Source organism: Solea senegalensis, linkage group LG20 (assembly GCF_019176455.1).
Source record: "Solea senegalensis isolate Sse05_10M linkage group LG20, IFAPA_SoseM_1, whole genome shotgun sequence".
In the NCBI taxonomy this organism is placed as follows: Eukaryota; Metazoa; Chordata; class Actinopteri; order Pleuronectiformes; family Soleidae; genus Solea; species Solea senegalensis.
The window spans coordinates 8,785,843-8,804,837 of record NC_058039.1 but is presented as its reverse complement, the minus strand read 5'-3'; the positions used below and the strand labels follow the sequence as shown (position 1 = coordinate 8,804,837).

Below are 18,995 nucleotides of genomic sequence, written 5' to 3'. Positions count from 1 at the left end.
AGGTGATGCCTGACGGTGTCTCGACACATCACGTGTCTGGGTGAACACGTACACACGGAGCTGAGAAGATAAAGTTGGCAGTAGCTTTCCCAAAAAATACGTCTTTCGTTTGCGACCTTTCCTGCCATAACGTTGCTCCAACTGTCTCGTTGGATTTAGCACGCTCGCATAAGCATGCGCGATCAGTGCACAGAGACGTATGCTCCGTTCCATGAGGCTGCATTCAAACAAAGGCAACAAAGAATTTTCTGGAATCTGACGTGAGTATCCACATCTTTCCTTTATTGTAAAATAATACACATCTTTAGTCAAGCATGCTTTGATTGGCATTCATATGCTCATTCATAATGATATGCATATGTGAACACAGCTTGCCCCGTGATTGGCTGGCGACCTGTCCAGGGTGTGACTTGGCACCAGCGCCCCCCCTGTGACCCTCATGTGGAGGATAAAGCGGTAGAAGATGGATGGATGGATTGATGGATGGATGAACTTCAGTCATCATGGAGGTTCACAATTCAAGTTCATCTTTATACTGTAAGAGTTAATGGAACAGAGCACTAACACCTGCATGAAGCTGCGACGACATCTGTGCGCACACATTCACACACTCACATCAGAAAAGACTTGTGTTCACTCATTTATTGTTTCCTCGCTTCCTCCATCCAACACTCTTGTTTTGTTCCAGTCTTCAGTCCTGGTCCCTGACGCCCAACAGTCTCTGTTGTACCGTGGACTTCAGTGATTTCACATCTGTTCAGGTCTCAGGTCTGTTTTCACCTGTAGTTCCGAGCTGAAGGAGACACTGGCATGGTCAGTAGGGAGAAAACAGGACTGGCGGGTGTGTTGAGCAGATGGGTCCAGGGGCTGGATGTAGAAGCGCCTGCGGGAGGGGCTGACTCTGAAAAAGGGCAGGGCTCGAGTTCGAGGCGGACCGGAGAGGGAAGGGGGCCAGCGTTGCCATGGCGGCGGCAGCAGCAACAAAAAGTTGACGCTGTAGAAGACACGAGCCCAGAGGTTCGGTCAGGTCTTGTTTCTTCCGTAGAGACAATCGAATCTGACGAAACAAACAAACGAGCTGTAATCAAGGCTTCTTTTACCTGAAGTCTTAGTAGCTATTTGACCAGTACAGATCAAACAATTCTAAGATTCTGCTCGTTGTCTCATAATAAACATAGTGAGACTTTGTTGAGATTCTTCAACCCTTATCACTGAGATTTTGTCTCAGTAGGGAGTGGAACTTCCTGGAAAGGGCTCTAGAGAATCCCATGCTGTAGACAAAAACACTGATGGAGAGGAAAAACAAATCAAGCAGCGGACACACAGTACTCACTGCCTGGAAACTCTGTTGACGCTGGGTGGGAGTGTAGGGACTGAACTTGGGTTTGGCTGGTTTACCTGCAGCTCTGTCCTTGTGTCTCCTGCTGCTGATGTGCTGCGGAGGAGTAGATTGAGAATAAATAAGCATGGACAGACACATGCAGCACAATAAAGGCGAAGCAGACGCAGACAGAAGGCGCTGGTCGCCTTTGTTTGTGGACATGTGAATAATCAGTGTAAAGGAAATTAAGAGAAGCTTAATCAAAGTTCCCTTTTTGGACAATTCAGCCAGAACGCTGATATCTCGCTGGCAGAGACTTCATGGAGGGTGGGTGTGTTTTTTTTCATTATTGACGAGCACAAACAGATGGCTCCAGCCAGCGAGCGCGGCAAACAATCAACAGTCAACTGTTGAATATTCATGAGCACCTGGCCAAAGCTAACTTTTAAACAGTCAGCTATGAGGAGCAGCACTGCTGCATGCATTCACACGCAAAGACTCTGCTGCTATAGTGTCACGCTTCACATTCCAGTGCTGGATGTGGAGGGACGTGTGATTTTCTGATTGGGATTTATCATTTCTCTGCACTGACAGGCGAGAGATGTGGCTCTGTTGACTGTCAGACCGACTGTGAGCGTCAGTTTTCACAGCTTCACATCCGCTAAAGGAACTAACCAGTAAGTGTGATGAGCCAGTATCTTGTGTTCACTATGCAGTTTTTGCCCCCATATTAGTGTTAGGGTTCGGCCGAGATTCCTGGACATAAAGCGTCGGTGTGACGATATTTTAGTCAGACAAGAATGCAACTCGCGAAAGAGACATCTCGCCTGGAGCTGTAGGAATAAAATCTTGCCACAAAAAAATGCTACAGGGAAGTCGCTACATCAGTCGCCCAAAGAGCTGAAACACAAACAAGATCTCAATCTTTTTTTTGTGGGCGGACATTGTTAATGCTGTTTGTTTTAACTGTGAATATAAGTGTGCAAATTAGATTTAGGTTCCAAATATGAACAGATTGCAGTTTCTCCTATTGTGTGTACCTTCACTTCTCTATCCCCTGTATGTCCATATGTAAAATATTCACTGTTCAGGTATATTCACAAACAAAGTTATCTTGGAGGATAAAGCCTTTGTTTCTGTATAAAACACTGGTCTGTGTCCAACTAAACTTTAGCAATGAACCTGTTTGAGCTGAGTCTCGGAGTTGACATGCACATTGCAGATCTCACAGTGGAAAGTTTTGTTCTGGAGTCCAGTTGGCGACTCAGACAGCGCGGCCAACTTGGCTTTGACCCCCGTCCTCGGAAAGGACTTGATGGCTCCATCGCCACTTCGTGCCTCCAGCATGGTCTTATGCTTGGTACCTGTGCAGATATGAAACCACAGAACGTGTGTGAAGGAAGGCACAAATATCTGATTTGCTGAGCTGGACTGACAAAATGGCACACTGCTTGACACCGGGATGGTTCTCAGGGAGCAACAACTGGTGTGCTGATGCTTTTTGCTGTTTGTTTTATCCATCAATCTTCTACTGCTTTATCCTCCATATGAGGGAGCTGTGCCAGTCTCAGCTGACAAACAACCACCCACTCTCACCTACGGTCAATTTAATGTGTCCAATTTACCTAATCCCCATATTGACTGTGGGAGGAAGCCGAAGAACCCGGAGGAAACCCACGCACACACGGGGAGAACATGCAAACTCCATGTAGAAAGGCCCTTGTTCTGATCCTTTTTTTTAAAATATAAAATCAAAGGACATGCAAGGCTAAAACTGACACCTGCACATAACTTTAGATTCTCACCACTGTTGTGGGCCTGCAACTGCGAGGCAGAGTTGACGGCCACCTTGCAGAGGGAGCAGTAGAGAAGACGTATCGCTTTCTCCTCTTCGGTCTCCTCCTCTGGAACAGCCTCCACGTCGTCATCTCTTTGTGTCTCCCTCTCTGACATCCCGGGGCTGAGTGACAGGGAGGTGTCAGACGGCGCTTTCACAGTTTCAGTAGGGCCGCTGCACAGAGGTGCCACCTCGGCAGTCGGGCTGAGGACTGAGGGTTCTAAAAAAAATAGAAAAAAATACGACATTAATGAAACAGAGTACATAAATAAGAAGTGGGAGAGCCAAAAAGATAAGGAGAAAGCAAACAGAGGAAGATGGATGGGATAGTAACAAACATCTTTCCACTCTATGAACCCTGACAGCTTCCAGAATCACCCATTTCAAGACTTGCTTGGATACAAAACAAAAAGTCACCAGACTATAGGTGACTGCTAGTCCTATAACGTCTTTAATCACTCGAATAATCAATGATTTCCCCGAGGAGCTGTCTCCTCCCAGCACCTAAATGAACACTTTTGTACAGAAATTATTTGGCTCCATTATCTTTTGTGCGACTGACTTGTGGAGGTTCCCTGGAGGAGCCTGTGTACGGATTTAAGGATTCTCTCTTTGCTAATAACAATGATTAGCTCTGCCTGTTTGAAAAAAGTGTCTGTTTGTTACCATTGATTTGGCCGTGCTGGCTGTTTGCTACAATAATCTTCAGCGTGCTCTCCCGCCTTCTAATACACTTTTCTCACACTAAAATTATCATTCTTTTCTTTCTTTTTTTTCCACTGGTGGCAAATTGATTCCCTCTTTTTATTTATTTATTTATTTATTTTCTTTTCTCTCGCTTTAGCTTGCAGCAACAAATATATTATTTTCATTTCCCAACACCCACACACATGCAAGAGTAGCATTTCAGCACTGGCTAATTTACAGTACGTATACACACACACACACACACACACATGTTGGAGAGCCATTGAAGTTTCACCCTTATGCTGACATATTTCCAGGCACTGCACAAATACACACACACACACACATACAGCTACCCACAGATCATATTCAAAGCATTTGCAATGTATGTTTGATCTCAGGAGGCGACTGAACGAGCTCAGTAAATGTAGACATGAAGAGGAGCGGAGGATAATGCTCAACCTTTAATCTCTCCACTGTGTAACTCAAAGGAGCAGAAGGCTTATCACATCAAAGAGTTAAAGTCGTGACTGGGAAGAGAAGAGTTATTCATTCATATGTCTACATGCACATGGTCACATCATATAGTGTATGGACGACGCACACCTCCTGATGCTGTGTCAGAGCTGGGGGGATGTGAGCAGGGCGGCGAGAGGATTTGCGTCGTGGTTTCCTTGACGACAGGTTCAGAGGTCCTGATCTTTGAATCCGGGGCATCCGCAGCTTTCAGCATTTTTGCACGTTTGGCGCCGCTGCAATGCAACGACGCCTGCACCTGTGCGGATGACAGCAAGGGAGAGGGTGTGTGAACTAACGACGCATCGTTATTCAGTGATGTGAACCTGACAGTTTTTTTTTTGTTTTTTTTTATGTGACAATGTCTGTCTTGAATAATAAAAAAATATTACACAAAACCACATTGTTTGCCAGACGTTTTAATAGAGAAGTGAACACAGAGCAACCATGAGCTACATATAAAAAGTGGACATAGTTTACTAATTTACACATTCTCCCTCAGATCCTCCTCCTCCATCCACCTCCCTGTGCCCTCCGCCCGCCTCAGCACCGTGGGGAGCAGAGATTTCAGCCACTTTGGCCCCCATCTCTGGAACTCTCTCCCACCAGACATCTGCAACTCTGACTCTCTTCCCCCTCTCCAAATCCAGACTCAAAAGTCACCCGTTCAAAATAGCCTACTCTCTGTAATTTCACTCCATTATCTGTTTACTGTGTCATTGTTTTTATTGTTTGTCTCTGTAAAGTGTCCTTAAGTGTTTGAAAGGCACAATTATTGTTACTATTATCATAATTTCCCGGGTGACGCTGGTCAGGAAGTAAGAATATATTGAATAACAACCAGGGGCTGACTCTACTGGTCTAGTCAAGAGGGGGCCAGACTAAACTCTTCAGTAGCAAGAACATTTGAACGCCTGCTGCCAAATTAAAACACAATATTCCAACATGCTATCGCAATGAAGAAATTCATGATGATATTTGACAGAATTTCAAAGTAAAAGTGTCTGTTTTTGACATGGAATGATATATACTTCACAATGAAATAAATCAAAAACAGAGAAATACATTTAAAATTCCGTAAAAAATAATAATGTTCACAACTGTAATTAAAACACCAAACAAGCTTACATATATATATGTGTATGATATAATTTAATGATGAATGTAATACATATAATAATATGATAATTATGACCAAATGTCTTATTATTAGTGTTGTAAAAACATTGATAGCAAAGCATATTTAGTATTATATTCTGTCTGTATTCTATACGTCGCTGGCAGCTGTGCCTCAGACTATGTTTTTAAAAGAAGGTGAGGTCGTGGGCCATGTTTTCATGATACCTTGATATCACGTGGTGGGCCGCATGCAATCGATTGGGGGCCACCAGTTTGACACCTCTGATCTATAGCGACCTGCAATCAGGTATAAGGTCCTGGTTGCAGGTGGCATCTGAATTTCTGGTTGCAAAAACCCATTTCATGGCCTATAACAGTTAAATCATGTGAGTTTCAATGCTAAATACTTGATTAAACATTACATTGAATTAACAGCACGTGTACACAAGCGTAATGAAAGAACAACAACTCTGCAAAGGTCAGATATGTGACATATTAGGGTGTGCACACTCTCACCACAAGCTCTCACCACTCTGATCCAGCACAAACAGCAGAATACAAGGGCAGGTCTCCTCAGCCATTCAACTGTCATGCAAGGGTGTGCGTGCAAAATACCAAGTATCCTAAAAAGAAAAACAATTGTAAGCGTTCCCACGTGACACCGCCCACCTCAGAGTTGAACCCGCGTTGACAGACTCCACAGGAACTGGTCTTCCTCTTCAGAGGCGAGGTTAACCCGAAGCCTGGACCAGTCAGAGCCTTATGGGCGCGATCCATCTGCAACCGAGGAGAAACATGGGGGTAACAGCCGCGACTGAAAAGGCAAGAGTGACTAGTGAGTGATCACCTGTGTGTCGTGAAATACTTGCTGTGTGCAAACGCACCTTCCCTTAAGATGGGCACAGATAACATGTTTGCTGAGAAGCAGCTGAATGAAGTCGATCTGGCATCAACACAACAACCAGCACACAGCTGGTGCAATACATGCACACACGTGTTTGTGCACAGATACAGCAACATTTACTGCCATTCAGGCAGCAGAATGCTGAAAAGAGTCTGGACCTGGGCCAGACCATAACAGGTTTAAAGAGACACTCAGTGTTGCATAAGAGTAATGTAGTACATTCCAGATTAAATAGACAGTGGAGGAGATGATGTAACATTTGAAAGTGTCTTTAAATGTTGTGGCCGTGACATAAGAACATGTCAACTCGAACCACATCCTCTGCTCTCCAGAACGGACAAACTACAAACTTTTTACAGCCCTCTTTAAAAATCTACAGAGGGGGTGAGTTTCCTCGCCAAGCCCTGTTCTAGGGCTGAGCTATTAAATGTTCAAGCAGCTTAAAGCAAAACATTCCTTGCAAGGTGTGACCGGCATTCACTTCTACGCATAGCTAGCTTTACCCCTTTAAGATCACACAATGTGTGGAGGTGATTGTGTTGCTAAAATGAGTGACCTCTCCGTGTGTGTGTGTGTGTCAGACACAGGTCGTAAACTCCTGGTGCCGTCGCACGTGTCTCTGACCACACAGTGAATGTGGTGCACTTATGGACGTTATACCGACTGGAGGACGGTTTCATGAGCACACGTGCTCAGCACAATAAAAACCCCACCAGGGCTCGGTGCAGCTAAGCATGCTGCACATATTACCTGTGACGACATTTGAGGAGTCACACAGGCAGCCGCCGCTGCTGAGGATCTGTGGAAATAATGTGTCTGGATGTATATGTGTTGTTACAGGTCAGCCATGTTCTCGTTTTGTCAATCCTGGGAACAGCACTGGAGATGCTTTACTGCTGAAGGCAGTTTCTTTGCTCTTCAAAAGTAGAAGATCTCTCTCTCTCTCTCGCTCTCTCTATCTGTGTGTGTGTGTGTGTGTTTGTGTTTTCTTTGATCATCACTCCAGGCGGCTGCTCTGAAAATATTCTCTGCAGTCTCTTATCTCCTTCAGTTTCCTCGCAGCAATTTGTGTACACGCAACACATATATATATATATGTTGCATCTAAAACACAGATACATGTCTTTTACGGCGTCCCACGTGAAATGGAAAAAAAAAAGGAATAAGAAATCATAATGTGAGCGTTTGCTTTCTGTCTCTGTCCACTCCTCCCTCCTCCTCATCTCCTCGGCTCCTTTATCACCGTCTGACCTTCCATCTCACATTCCTCACACTTCACCCCTCCATCTGCTCCCGTCTGAACCCTTTGCCTCTCCCCGAGTCTCCGCGTGATCAAAGTCACCTCGCTGTCTCCCTGTAGTCTCGCCTCCCTTTCCTTCCCTTCACTCCCAATTTACGCTCTGAGAAGGACTAGCACGGTAGCACCTGTGGAAAAGTAACATTGCCCCATTTTCTCTCCAGACATTCTGGGATACAACAAGCAAGGTGGTGTATTGCGTTTTCTCTTTAGACTATTGTCTATTTTAAGAAAAATTCCCAGAGTAAAACAAAAACAATGTTGTGCAGTAACACAATACAGTTTCCTCTAGGTATTGCAGTGTTTCCCAGTCCTGCTCCAGCACACCTGATACAAACGGTCATCTCGTCATCAAGCTCTGTGAAATCCTGATAATGAGCCATTCATTTGAATCAGGTGTGTAGGAGCAGGGCAACATCCAAAACATGGAGGGCCGGGTACCCCAGGACCAGGATTGGGAAACACTATTGATTAACAGTGGATGGAGGCTTTAAATACAACACAAACCACAGTCAAGAATACTTGCCTATCAATATAACACTTCAGAGAATCGACGCAGTATCACACCGTTAAATATCACTATATTCTATGGGATGATATTTTCTTATTAAACACGCCTACATGATACTACATGACCATAGACCATATATAAGACATAAAAGCCTTCCAGTTTGAAAAGTGAAGCCTAGAATATATATATCCAGAATATAACACACCCACTGGTTCCAGCTGAGAACCAACTTTTCAGGTTCAGAACCAATTTTGAATTTATTTTTTTGGTTCAAAATTAGGTTCTGAGGCAGAACCAGCAGGGCTCCGTGCCGGTGTGAAAGAGCTATCTTTGAATGGAAATTCTGCTCCGTTCCGTTGCCTTCCACTTATCTGCAACCGGGTCGCAGGGGCAGCAGCCTTAGCAAGGAAACCCAGACAGACAGCCCTCTCCCTGGCCACTTCTGCCAGCTCTTCTGGGGGGATTCAAAGGCGTTCCCAGGCCCTCCAGCATGTCCTGGGTCAGTCCTGGGGTCCTCCCAGAAGGACACACCTGAAACACCTCGTCAGATGGGTGTCCAGGACCACCACACCACCACAGCTGGCTCCTCTCGACATGGAGGAGCAGCAGTTTGGTAAGGCTGAGCCCAGCGACCCTGCAGAGAGGAAACTAATTCCGTCCAACTGAGTTTGTGATCTCGTTCTTTCGGTCATTACCCAAAGTCTTTGAATGGATGTCCATGGGAAAATGAGCCTACTTCTCACTTGATTTATAATTGATAACATCAGTAAAGAGTTTCCTCAGCAGTTACTGGTCTCATTGGTAGTTTTAAGTCTTCTTCCCATTAGAGAAAAATAGATAATTAAGTAGGACACATATGAGTGGACATGATTGCAAATGACAGTAGTGCATCACCTGTTGAATCATATCAGCCTTTGATCCATTTTTTTTTTATCCATTTTTACATTAAGAGAAATAAAAGCTATGTGACTCATGCCTCACAGCATCAGTTAGAACCAGGTCTCAGAGAGCAGCGGTGGCCTGTCAGACACACTCGGCTCCACACGGTGAGTTATGACTGAAACACAAGTGCAGTAAAACAGACTTTCACTTGGAGCCGCAGAGTCGCAACATTTATAATAACGAATGTTCCTGATTGACATGACGTGGGTTATGATGACTGAGCTGCTGCTTTGGCTTCTTTGTCATTTAAATGTGTATGTTGCCTGGAATCAAACACGTTTCTTGTTTTTTCAGGAAGGAAAAACACTTTCAAACTAAAATCCAAACAGGCTGATGAAATCCCAGTTTGCAGCTTTGGATCCTTTGACTCATGACAAACATCAGAACGGCACTATAACCATGACAACCAACATGTGGGCACAAAACAAACTTCCCTGCAGCGCATCACAAAGGTGTACATGCCTACACATAGAAGGGTCTTTCAGTGCACATGTGGAATTAGAGCATTTTCTTCTCTAATTATGAAAAACAGAAATGTGCTGAATGAAAGCTTTTCCAACTTGAGTGTGAGTGTGCTGGAAGTACGAGTGACAAACATTGTGAAGAGAAGAGGAGATTTAGTGATTTAGAGAGAGTAATGGAAAGGCGAGGAGCTAAAAACTTTAAAAAGGAACAAAAAGCGTGCAAGAGGGTGAAGGACAGGGGAAATAGACAGAAGGAGATGAAGTGGAAAACAGCGCGGTGAAGTGAAGAGTGCGACGCAACAAGAGCAAAGAAGAATAGATGAGTGGATGTAAGAGGAGGTTGGAGAGAAAGAGAGTGCAGGTTAAAATGGAAGTGGAGGGAGCCACGACCCACACTGATGAGTGATTTCTCCTCAAGAAGAACACACTTCGCTAACAGTGCGGTTCTTACATTGCACACTTAAAGTCCCGTAGATGTGCACACACATGCTTGTTTTAAATCCTCTGCCTGTCTGTTTGTGCGTCTCCTCTAAACATCTTCGAGCACACACACACACACACACATTAAAGACGAGGCAGCAGTAAAGTGAAAGGGGGAACAAATGGGAAAATTGTCACTTTTGGTTCAGAGTGGGTTTTCATCGAGACTCAATGATGGTCTTATTAGTGGTTTTCAGTCTCTGCATGTCAAGGACGAAAACACATCATGTTTTCGTCCTTTTGGCTTTATAAGCTCAGAACAAATACACACACAAAGGATGTTCTGTGATGTGAGTATTATTATAATAATACATTTAATTTATGGAGCGTTTTTCAGGGACTCAAAGTCACTTTACATAGCCTTACCGTAAAAGCACAAGAATGAAAGTCAAATAGGTTAAAACCATTAAACATTAAAAGCAGGCTAGAAGAGATGAGTGATTTGAATGAGGAGAGGTCAGAACGGCTGGGGTTGGGGTAGTGAAGGCTCCGTCTCCCCAGGTTTTGTGCTTGTGCTTGGTTCACATGGAGCCATTAAACCAGAAATATATGAAGACGTACGGCACGACTCCTCTGTAACGCAGACATCAGCTCTGACACATCAACTCTGCTCCAGGCGTGCACTTGACCTGCTCTAGTTCTCTCCATCCTCACCCGTCACAAACACTGGGGCAGACAGTTCTATGAAAAGCTCTGTGTGAGGAATACCAAGGAACCAGATCTACCCCTCGGAATGTGTGGAAATGTCACAGCTCCCTGCATCAGCGGTGATATATTTGGAAAGATGTAGGCAGCGTGTTTGGAAAAATAACTTTGAGCAGGCGAGACTCTTCCGTGATAACGATGATGTTTCGCTTTCTTCTGAGTGGTGTAGGGGAGACTGCGGTTGTCATAACAACTTCGGTGACCGACAGTACTCACGTCAGTGAATCCAGGCAGCAGGTGGAAGGGGAGGAGGGGCTTTGGGTCAGGGGACGGCTGGGTCCTGCACAGCGTAGGATGGGCCGGCGGCGGCGTAACAGTGTGACACGTGTTACCTGAGAAACATCACAGCAGAGTGGAGACATGATTCAGTCCAGGTGAGGTGATGATGATGAGGAAAAACATATAGACCAGAGTACAGGGGCTGCAACACTAAAGCCCCCTTTTCCACTAGCACGACTCTTGCCTCACCTCGGCACGGCAAGATTATTTTGCATTTCCATTAGCGATAGTACCTTCCAAGCGAACTGAGCTGATGCTATGCATGACGACGTCACATGAGAGCGATGTCCGACGCAAGAATCAAAGCGAACAATGCCGAACTGTAGCTCAGTTAAAAAGACTTAAAAATCCTAAAAACGTGGGTTTAATCTCCAACATTTAGTAAGGAAATGTCATCATTTTAACAGAGTCTGCTATATTTAGCGACAGCACTGCTGAAAGCCTGCGAGGGCAATCCCTTCCGCTGTATTTCAGTTCAGTGACTGTGTCAGACGGAGTCTGTGCTCCGCTCACGCAGGAAGTACCAAACTAATGTTTTTAATTAACTAATGACTCATTTACATCGAAAACAACTGCTTTACAAGTCACTGGTTTGTTTCACGCAGCCGTGCAGTGATGATGACTCCGTCCACGTTGAATAGGTACCATTTTGTAATGGAAAACCAACCAAACCGTGTCGAGGCGAGGCGAGGCGAGCTGGGACCATGTCGTGGAAACACGGCATAAGGCCACATTCACATTATGAGGCTGAAGTGATCCAATTAATCATCAATTCAGGTCTTAAAATCAGATTTTTTGGCACTTCAGCTTCAGAGTGCAGTTCTAGATTGGATAAAGAGAGCGGTCGCATCAGAATCCGTGAGGCTTTTCTGCTTCTACACCTTGTCATTATGAAGTTGCAGCAGCATCTCAGCTCAAATCAAACAACAATGCAGGAGAGTGTCGTCCTCTGGAGCTAAATCTCACCCACAAAATCTGCTGTGACGCAAAAATAAAGGCTTATTTATCTTATTGGTTATATTTTCTGATGGGAAACGTATTTGACGAACGGCGAAGTGAACGTGGCCTTAGTGGATATGACAGCATATCAATATTCATTTGTGACTTCAGTGCGCTACATGAAGTGCTGAGGACTATTTCACTGTATGTCATGCATTTGAAACTAATGGAGAAGATCACATGGACGATGGATGGTGCAACGGAGAGAGAGAGAGAAAAACTTTCCAAAGTATGGGGACATTTGACCAAAAGTAGATAAATGAAACAAACTGAATGGAGACTGTAAAGCAGCAACACATGAGCATCTGAAATACAAGCACACTAAAATGCTTTTTTTATGTTCTGTTCGTTAAGTGCAGTAGTAAATCAGATCGGTCAACCACCAAAATTATCATTATATGCAGCTAATTAATCATTTTCTAATTATTAATAACAACAGCAACAACAAAAGTAACATGCTGTTGTTATTTTTGCTTAAATAGACCTGGGTCTGGTGTGAAAAATTATAAAAATAAAAATAACACTAACAATGAAATGACTGATCATCAGTTACTAATCCAGATGGGAAGTGACTGAGCTAAGGAAAATAATCATTTACATCAGTTATTCCACATCCACGCTCTGAGGTTATGTTATTAATTATCTTAAATACACTAAACATAAGTGGCATGTATGTGCATGTATGAGAATGTGCACACTTCACTTTCCATCATATATACATATAAAGTATATGTGTGTGTGTGATTACGGTGTTCATAACTGTAAAGAAAAGACACTTCCACTGACTTCCATCGTCACTTAACAACTAATAAATTAGCTCTGAGAAGAAAAAAAAAAAGCTTATTTTATCTATAACACTTCAAAAACACACAAAATAAACGTACGCGTGCATATATGGCTCACACAAACATTAACATGTGTGTGGTCAAAGTGCTGTGTGATAAGTGTGTTGTTGTCACTGTCACAAGTTCTGACTCCAGGCGCTTGTTTTTCAGCGTGCACGTTCCCTCTCTCAGCTTGATTACAGCTTGATTCAGGACCAGCCCACATGTATAATCACAACCACAACACACCCATCCGCTCTGACACAGTCTGATTGCCTTTAACGAGCTATCGTCTGAATGTGTGTGTGTGAGTGTGTGTGAGAGAGTGAGTGAGTAATACATTTCTTGCATTTGTTAAAAACAGAAACCTTCAAAAAAAAAGCTCTCACAGTGCATGATGGTGAAGACTGACAGAGGCTCACCAATATACAGACCTAGTGATTTATTCTGAAATGCCACAAGGGGGAGCCTGCATGTTTTTCCACTTCAGGACCTCAGATTGATTTATTCATTCATTCATTCATTCATTGCCTACAGCTTTAGCCTCCACATGAGGATCGTGGGACGCTGGAGACGATACTTCACGCTCACGCTCACATTTGTCATTTTAGAGCAGAGGTGCCAAACTGGCGGCCCGCAGGCCAAATGCAGTCCCCCAATCGATTACATGCGGCCCACCACTTAATATCATGTTACGTGTGTGTGTTGCTGAGGCTCAGGTGATACAACACAGACAGAATATAATCCTAAATATATTTGTGAGCAACATTTGTCCAGTCACATTATGAAATGTATTACATTCAACATTAAAGTACACAAATATAAGCTTGTTTGGTGTTTTAATTACACGTGTGCACGTTACGGTTCACTTCATTTCTAGTTCTCTGTTTTTGATATTGACAGATTTACGACACGTCATAAATACTTAATAATTGTGAAGTTCACACATCAAAGTGAGCATATTTACTCTGGAAATATTGTGGAATATCATCGTGAATATCTTTATTGCAATACCATGATGGAATATGATGTTAATGATCATTTTAAGCTCATACTGTGCACTCACTAATGAATTGTTATTTTCTCCAGACCAGACTAGACGCTCATTGGCCCCCAGGTCATTTAAGCTTAACACCCCCTGATTTAAAGTGTCCAATTAACCCCCTGAATGTTTTTGGACTGTAAGGGGGACAGGAGAACAGACCGGGTCTCGAGATTCTTGTTTTTCCCTTATGTAGAGATATATATATATATATATATATATATATATATATATATATATATATATATATATATATATATATATTTTAAATAACATTGCTACCTTTTTGGTAACCAAGTAGTTATTTTAGTATTAGTAACATAAGCTCATGTGTTTCCTCTGTGTCTGCAAGCTTTGACAAAAATGAATCAAAAGTATGATTAAGAATATTATCAAACTATATTAAAGCATATTGTACAATAATTGTAATAATATGGTGAATCACAGTTCTTTAGCTCAGGATAATTACACGCCGTCAATGGTCAGAACCTTTCGTCTCATTATTAAACTTTCATTTCATCTTCAGAAGAACAAGATCTCCATCATTTCCTACATTTTAGCCGGTTTCTTTCATGCTGATGAGTAAACTGTAATCCTCACCTCCTGTTATAATAACACACGAGTGAGAATTCAAAGAGATGCTCTGGACAAACCACAGCGCAGACCGAGTTCACAAATAAGCTCTTACATCCATGTTAACATAGCAACAAGTGACTGAACTGCCTTATCAACACACACACGCACACACACACACACACACACACACACTCACAACAACAACACACTTTGAGATCGTTTACATACCAAAATACATGGCTGCACCAGGTGAGATCCAACTGCTCAGTGTTTGACAAAAGTCTCTTTCATGTCCAGGGCAGAGATTTGCCGTTCCGTCTTCTCCTCCACAGACTCTACTCTCTGTGTCTCCTGCAGCAGCGCTGATGCTGCTCCTTCCCATCTGGATTCCCTCCTCCTCCTCCTCCTCACCACCTGCCCTCCTCCTCACATCTCTTCACGATCCATGACCAAGTCTGTCCCTGCAACGAAACACCTCCAGAAACCTGTTTTTAATCCGGCAGATTGATGGAAATTAAGTTAATGAGCGTTCAGTGCCGCCCCTGGATAAATGCAGTCCTCACCGCGTCATCCCACATTAAAGCAAGAGGCACTTACTGGTGTTCAAAGAGAGCTGCTGCTCAAGTCCATCCAACACAACAGAGACAACAAGACTCTCTTCATGAAACAAAAGTCATTCATCTTCGTTCAAAGTGTATCCAACGTGTGAGAGGATGAGGGGGGGACTTTTGTTTGTTTTCTGGCTCCCCTCATGCACTGCTGTCATTTGGAAGGAGCTCTGGGTTTTTCTTCTTATGATTCGTGGAAATGGTTTCCATCATTACTCCTTTTCCTCCTGAGCGCGCGGTATTTTTAGATGCATCTTTCACTGTACAGAGAGGAAAATGATCAGTCCGGCTCAAAACATCACAACAGCTGGCGGGCACACTTGTAATCATTTACGCATACATATGCATGAATATATATACACATATCTATATCTATATCTATCTATCTATATATATATATATATATATATATATATATATATATATATATATATATATATATATATATATATATGCACATAATGTTGCTCACTTAGACTTTAGCAACTTCAAAATAGGAGATGCAGGAGATTTCACTTCCATCTTGCATTGTCTCTATCACACACACACACACACACACACACACACACACACACATTTCCTCGGAGAGTTCACATGTACTGTATTTCTTGGCAAAAGAGAGCGCGGTTCAACTTTCTTGTCCTCCAGCCCGAGCATCCTGCCTCTGTGTGAGGAAAGTGAACAACAACAACATGTGTTTTCCCACAGTACCAAACTCTAGAGAGATTAAGCTCAGGAAGGCTGTGAATTTAACAACTCTGGGAAATGAAAGGCAAACGCACACGGCGTCTTGAACCTTCATGAGTGCACATGGCACTGGAACACACACACACGACTAACACTTCTACTTTAAAATATGTAAGGTGTGTGTGTGTGTCTATTTTCCTAAACTAATATGCCTTTAAAACGTCACCATTATTGATGACTAATGTGATGTATCACATTAGCTGATCAGCATGGATTGTGGGTATTTAAGACGGTAGCTCTGTATTTATCAGTCGTCATCGGAGGAGGAGGAGGAGCCTGACTGGCAATAAAAAAACCTTTGAGTGGGAGCTCAAAGTGTGCCGATCTATCCCCCTCGCTTTCAACTTGAAATGATTGTCCATGATTTTGGAGGCTTGGACTTCAGAGTCGAAACGTACACTGATCAGCAGCAACATTAAAAACTGCCGCCACATGTTTAACTGTTGTGGCTGCATCGCTGTGTTTGTGATGAGAGAGCACGACAAAGTCTGACTCACAGATGGGGTCCCACTTAGGTCCTGCTCCAGAGATGTTTTGACGTTCCATCCATCTTCTACCCCTTTAACCTCCACATGAAGGTCGCTGGTGCCACTCTCAGCTGACATAAGGCAAAGGCGGGAGGAAACCCCAGACAGGTTGCCAGTCCATCACAGGGCCACAAACAACCATCCACTCTCACACTTAAGGTCAATTTAGAGTGTCCAATTTGCATGTGGGAGGAAACCGGAGAACCCAAAGAAAACCCACGCACACAAGGGGAGAACATGCAAACTCCATGTAGGAAAGGCCCTTGTTCCAACTGGGTCGTGACCCTGTGTCTTCCTGCTGCAAAGGCGTCATGATTTCAAACTAAATACGATATGACTTGCAGCTTCTGTATGCATGACATGCTCAGAACATATCTGCAGGCTATGCTGGACTGCGCCTCCCTGATTCCACCACACTACCATGGAACAAAAGCCATGAAGGAGAAAAACACAGTGAGATGGAAAGATCTACTCATAAACTCAATTTATCGCCTCTTTTGTCACGTCCTGTGTTGCCAGACATTCTGTGTTACTTTGAGAAACAGCAGAGCGCGTTGTGGGGATGGGTGGTATTATCGCCTTTTTTTTTTCCCCTGGCTCCTCTTCGGCAGCTGCTGACAAGTTTCTCCAAGAGTCAGATCCGTTTAAAGCTCGGGATTTTTCGCAGTTGTCGTCTTTCCTCAAGAGTAGAAGTGGTGCCAAGGAAGGAAATCACCGGAGTAATGTGTGAAATGAACTGTTGAGACGTCTTGGTCATTTGAGGTCAGTGTGGCTTCAAGTATCACCCCATGACAGAGGGTCCGTTTGCTCAAATGAGTGATAAACGTTGCCCTTCACTGACAAAAGCAGGATCCGTCTCATACTCTCCATATGTCATCACTTAAGCACAAATGTGGACCCGGCAGAAAGCTCATGACACACTTGAGATAATGACATTCCCATTTTACTCTGCTTTCGGTCTCATGTTGCAGCTCAGAGCAGCATTCCGCCGATAGTTTCGGTGCATTTCTTTACACCTGCAGCCGTTTAGCGTCACACACAAACACTGTGGCTGTCATGGCAACGGAAGTATGCAATATTATGTTAAGTGGGCCAAAAACAAGGCTCTTAGCGGTGTTTGTCGCTGGCAGCCCGCTTATTTAATTGCTCACTGGAAACAAATCTTGCGATCCCTGCTGGGCCGTGAATGCAGACGGTTGCACACGACTCCACACTCCATTATGAAAGAGGAGCCTTTAAATGGAGCTAATTGACAAAAGTCTATGATGCAGTTGAACACAATAGGGGCACACAGACATCCAGAGACACTGCTCTTCATTTTTAATTCAATTGCAGTAAGGTGAGTTGAGAGTGAAGCACTCAAACACACGGCTGACATGAACTCTGCAGTCACCTACAGGCCATAATCCACCTCTCAGCTCACTCTCTCTTTGCTCGGCTGCACATTTTTGGGGAGTAAAGAGTCGGAATCCACCGCCTCCCATCAGCTCACCTTCCCATTTGATTGGTCGCCATAACAACATCACCATGGTAATCAGTATGTATTGACTTTGAGTTCTATTTATGTGACGGTGTGAGTTGATGTAACAATCTCAAATGTGTGTCTCTCTCCACTGACGCGCTCGAGCAGATGCAGCGCGGTGGAGGAATTCAGACTTTTGGGTCACAGATGCAGACGTGTGTCCTCACATGACACGCCGGCCACCCATTCTGACATAGAGACAAGTTTGAAATCTGTCCGTCAGTGACAGGTGCACGTTCAAATCCTTCATATTACAAAACTTCAGCACAAATACATGTGTTGTTTCAGTTTTTTTCTCCTCTAAAAACCCACCGTAAAGATCTTCTACTACGAGCCAAGCAAAGTAAACGGGCTTCATCACGTCACTGTTAATTAGGAGCCACGTTAAAAAAGAGCACGAGGAGCACTTTGATTGAGTGAGGAGGAGTGAGACGGGAGGAGCCAGGGATTGGACCACCAACCCGTGGATTATTAGACAATCTCTCGGAGCCACAGCTGCAAATACCTTCCCAAATTTAAACCAGAGGATTATGTGATTTTAAATGGGTTGAGCATGTTTTTCCTACTCCCTAAAGCCAATCGACAAGGGAATATATAGAAATATGGTGGGCCTCTGGGGCTTTGAGTACATCCATTCACACAGAGAAAGCAGATAAACAAGGGAGAAGACGGTGGAGATGCATCCGTGAGTGTAAAAGGACATTTGAATGCATTTTTTTTTATAATTATGTAGGAGCCAGCATGTGTAAACAAACAAACAAACCTGAGAAGAAGAAATAAACCTGCAAAGCCGCATCACAAGGATGTCTGTGACATCAGACGTCTGGGGAGAGAAGAGTAAGAGGGTTAGAATCCAGGGCCAAAGATGCAACAAGTACAAAGGTTTCAGAGAGTTATTATTTAAAAACATGGCAGAGATATACACCAATCTGACACTAGAATAAAAATCTGTGGGTGCCGTACACTGATTGATTAGCAGGAGTCCTCGTTAAAAAGATAAATCCAGTTCTTTTGAACTCCTCTGACCTTTCCCTTCATGCTGGGGTCAGAAATGAACAGATGCTCTGTGGTGTCCTATCGACTTAATA

At 43.6% G+C, this 18,995-nt stretch overlaps 1 protein-coding gene across 3 annotated transcripts; it reads right to left on the bottom strand.

Moving 5' to 3' along the window:
- Positions 1-261: 261 nt before the first annotated feature.
- Positions 262-14,871, bottom strand: LOC122786322 (zinc finger protein 385D-like). 3 transcript variants are annotated; one of them, XM_044052545.1, is made up of 8 exons: positions 14,732-14,871; positions 11,000-11,115; positions 6,150-6,257; positions 4,452-4,620; positions 3,127-3,378; positions 2,504-2,685; positions 1,334-1,435; positions 262-1,057 (listed from the first exon to the last, which is right to left on the bottom strand). In XM_044052545.1, exons 1-8 carry the CDS (start codon positions 14,739-14,741, stop codon positions 815-817), a joined length of 1,182 nt encoding a protein of 393 aa, XP_043908480.1. In that variant the 5' UTR covers positions 14,742-14,871; the 3' UTR covers positions 262-814. The 3 variants fall into 3 exon arrangements, with proteins under 3 accessions (XP_043908480.1, XP_043908478.1, XP_043908479.1); XM_044052543.1 differs by lacking the exon at positions 11,000-11,115 and having other exon boundaries at positions 14,732-14,796; XM_044052544.1 differs by lacking the exons at positions 11,000-11,115; positions 14,732-14,871 and adding an exon at positions 6,365-8,007.
- Between the last annotated feature and the right edge of the window lie 4,124 nt (positions 14,872-18,995).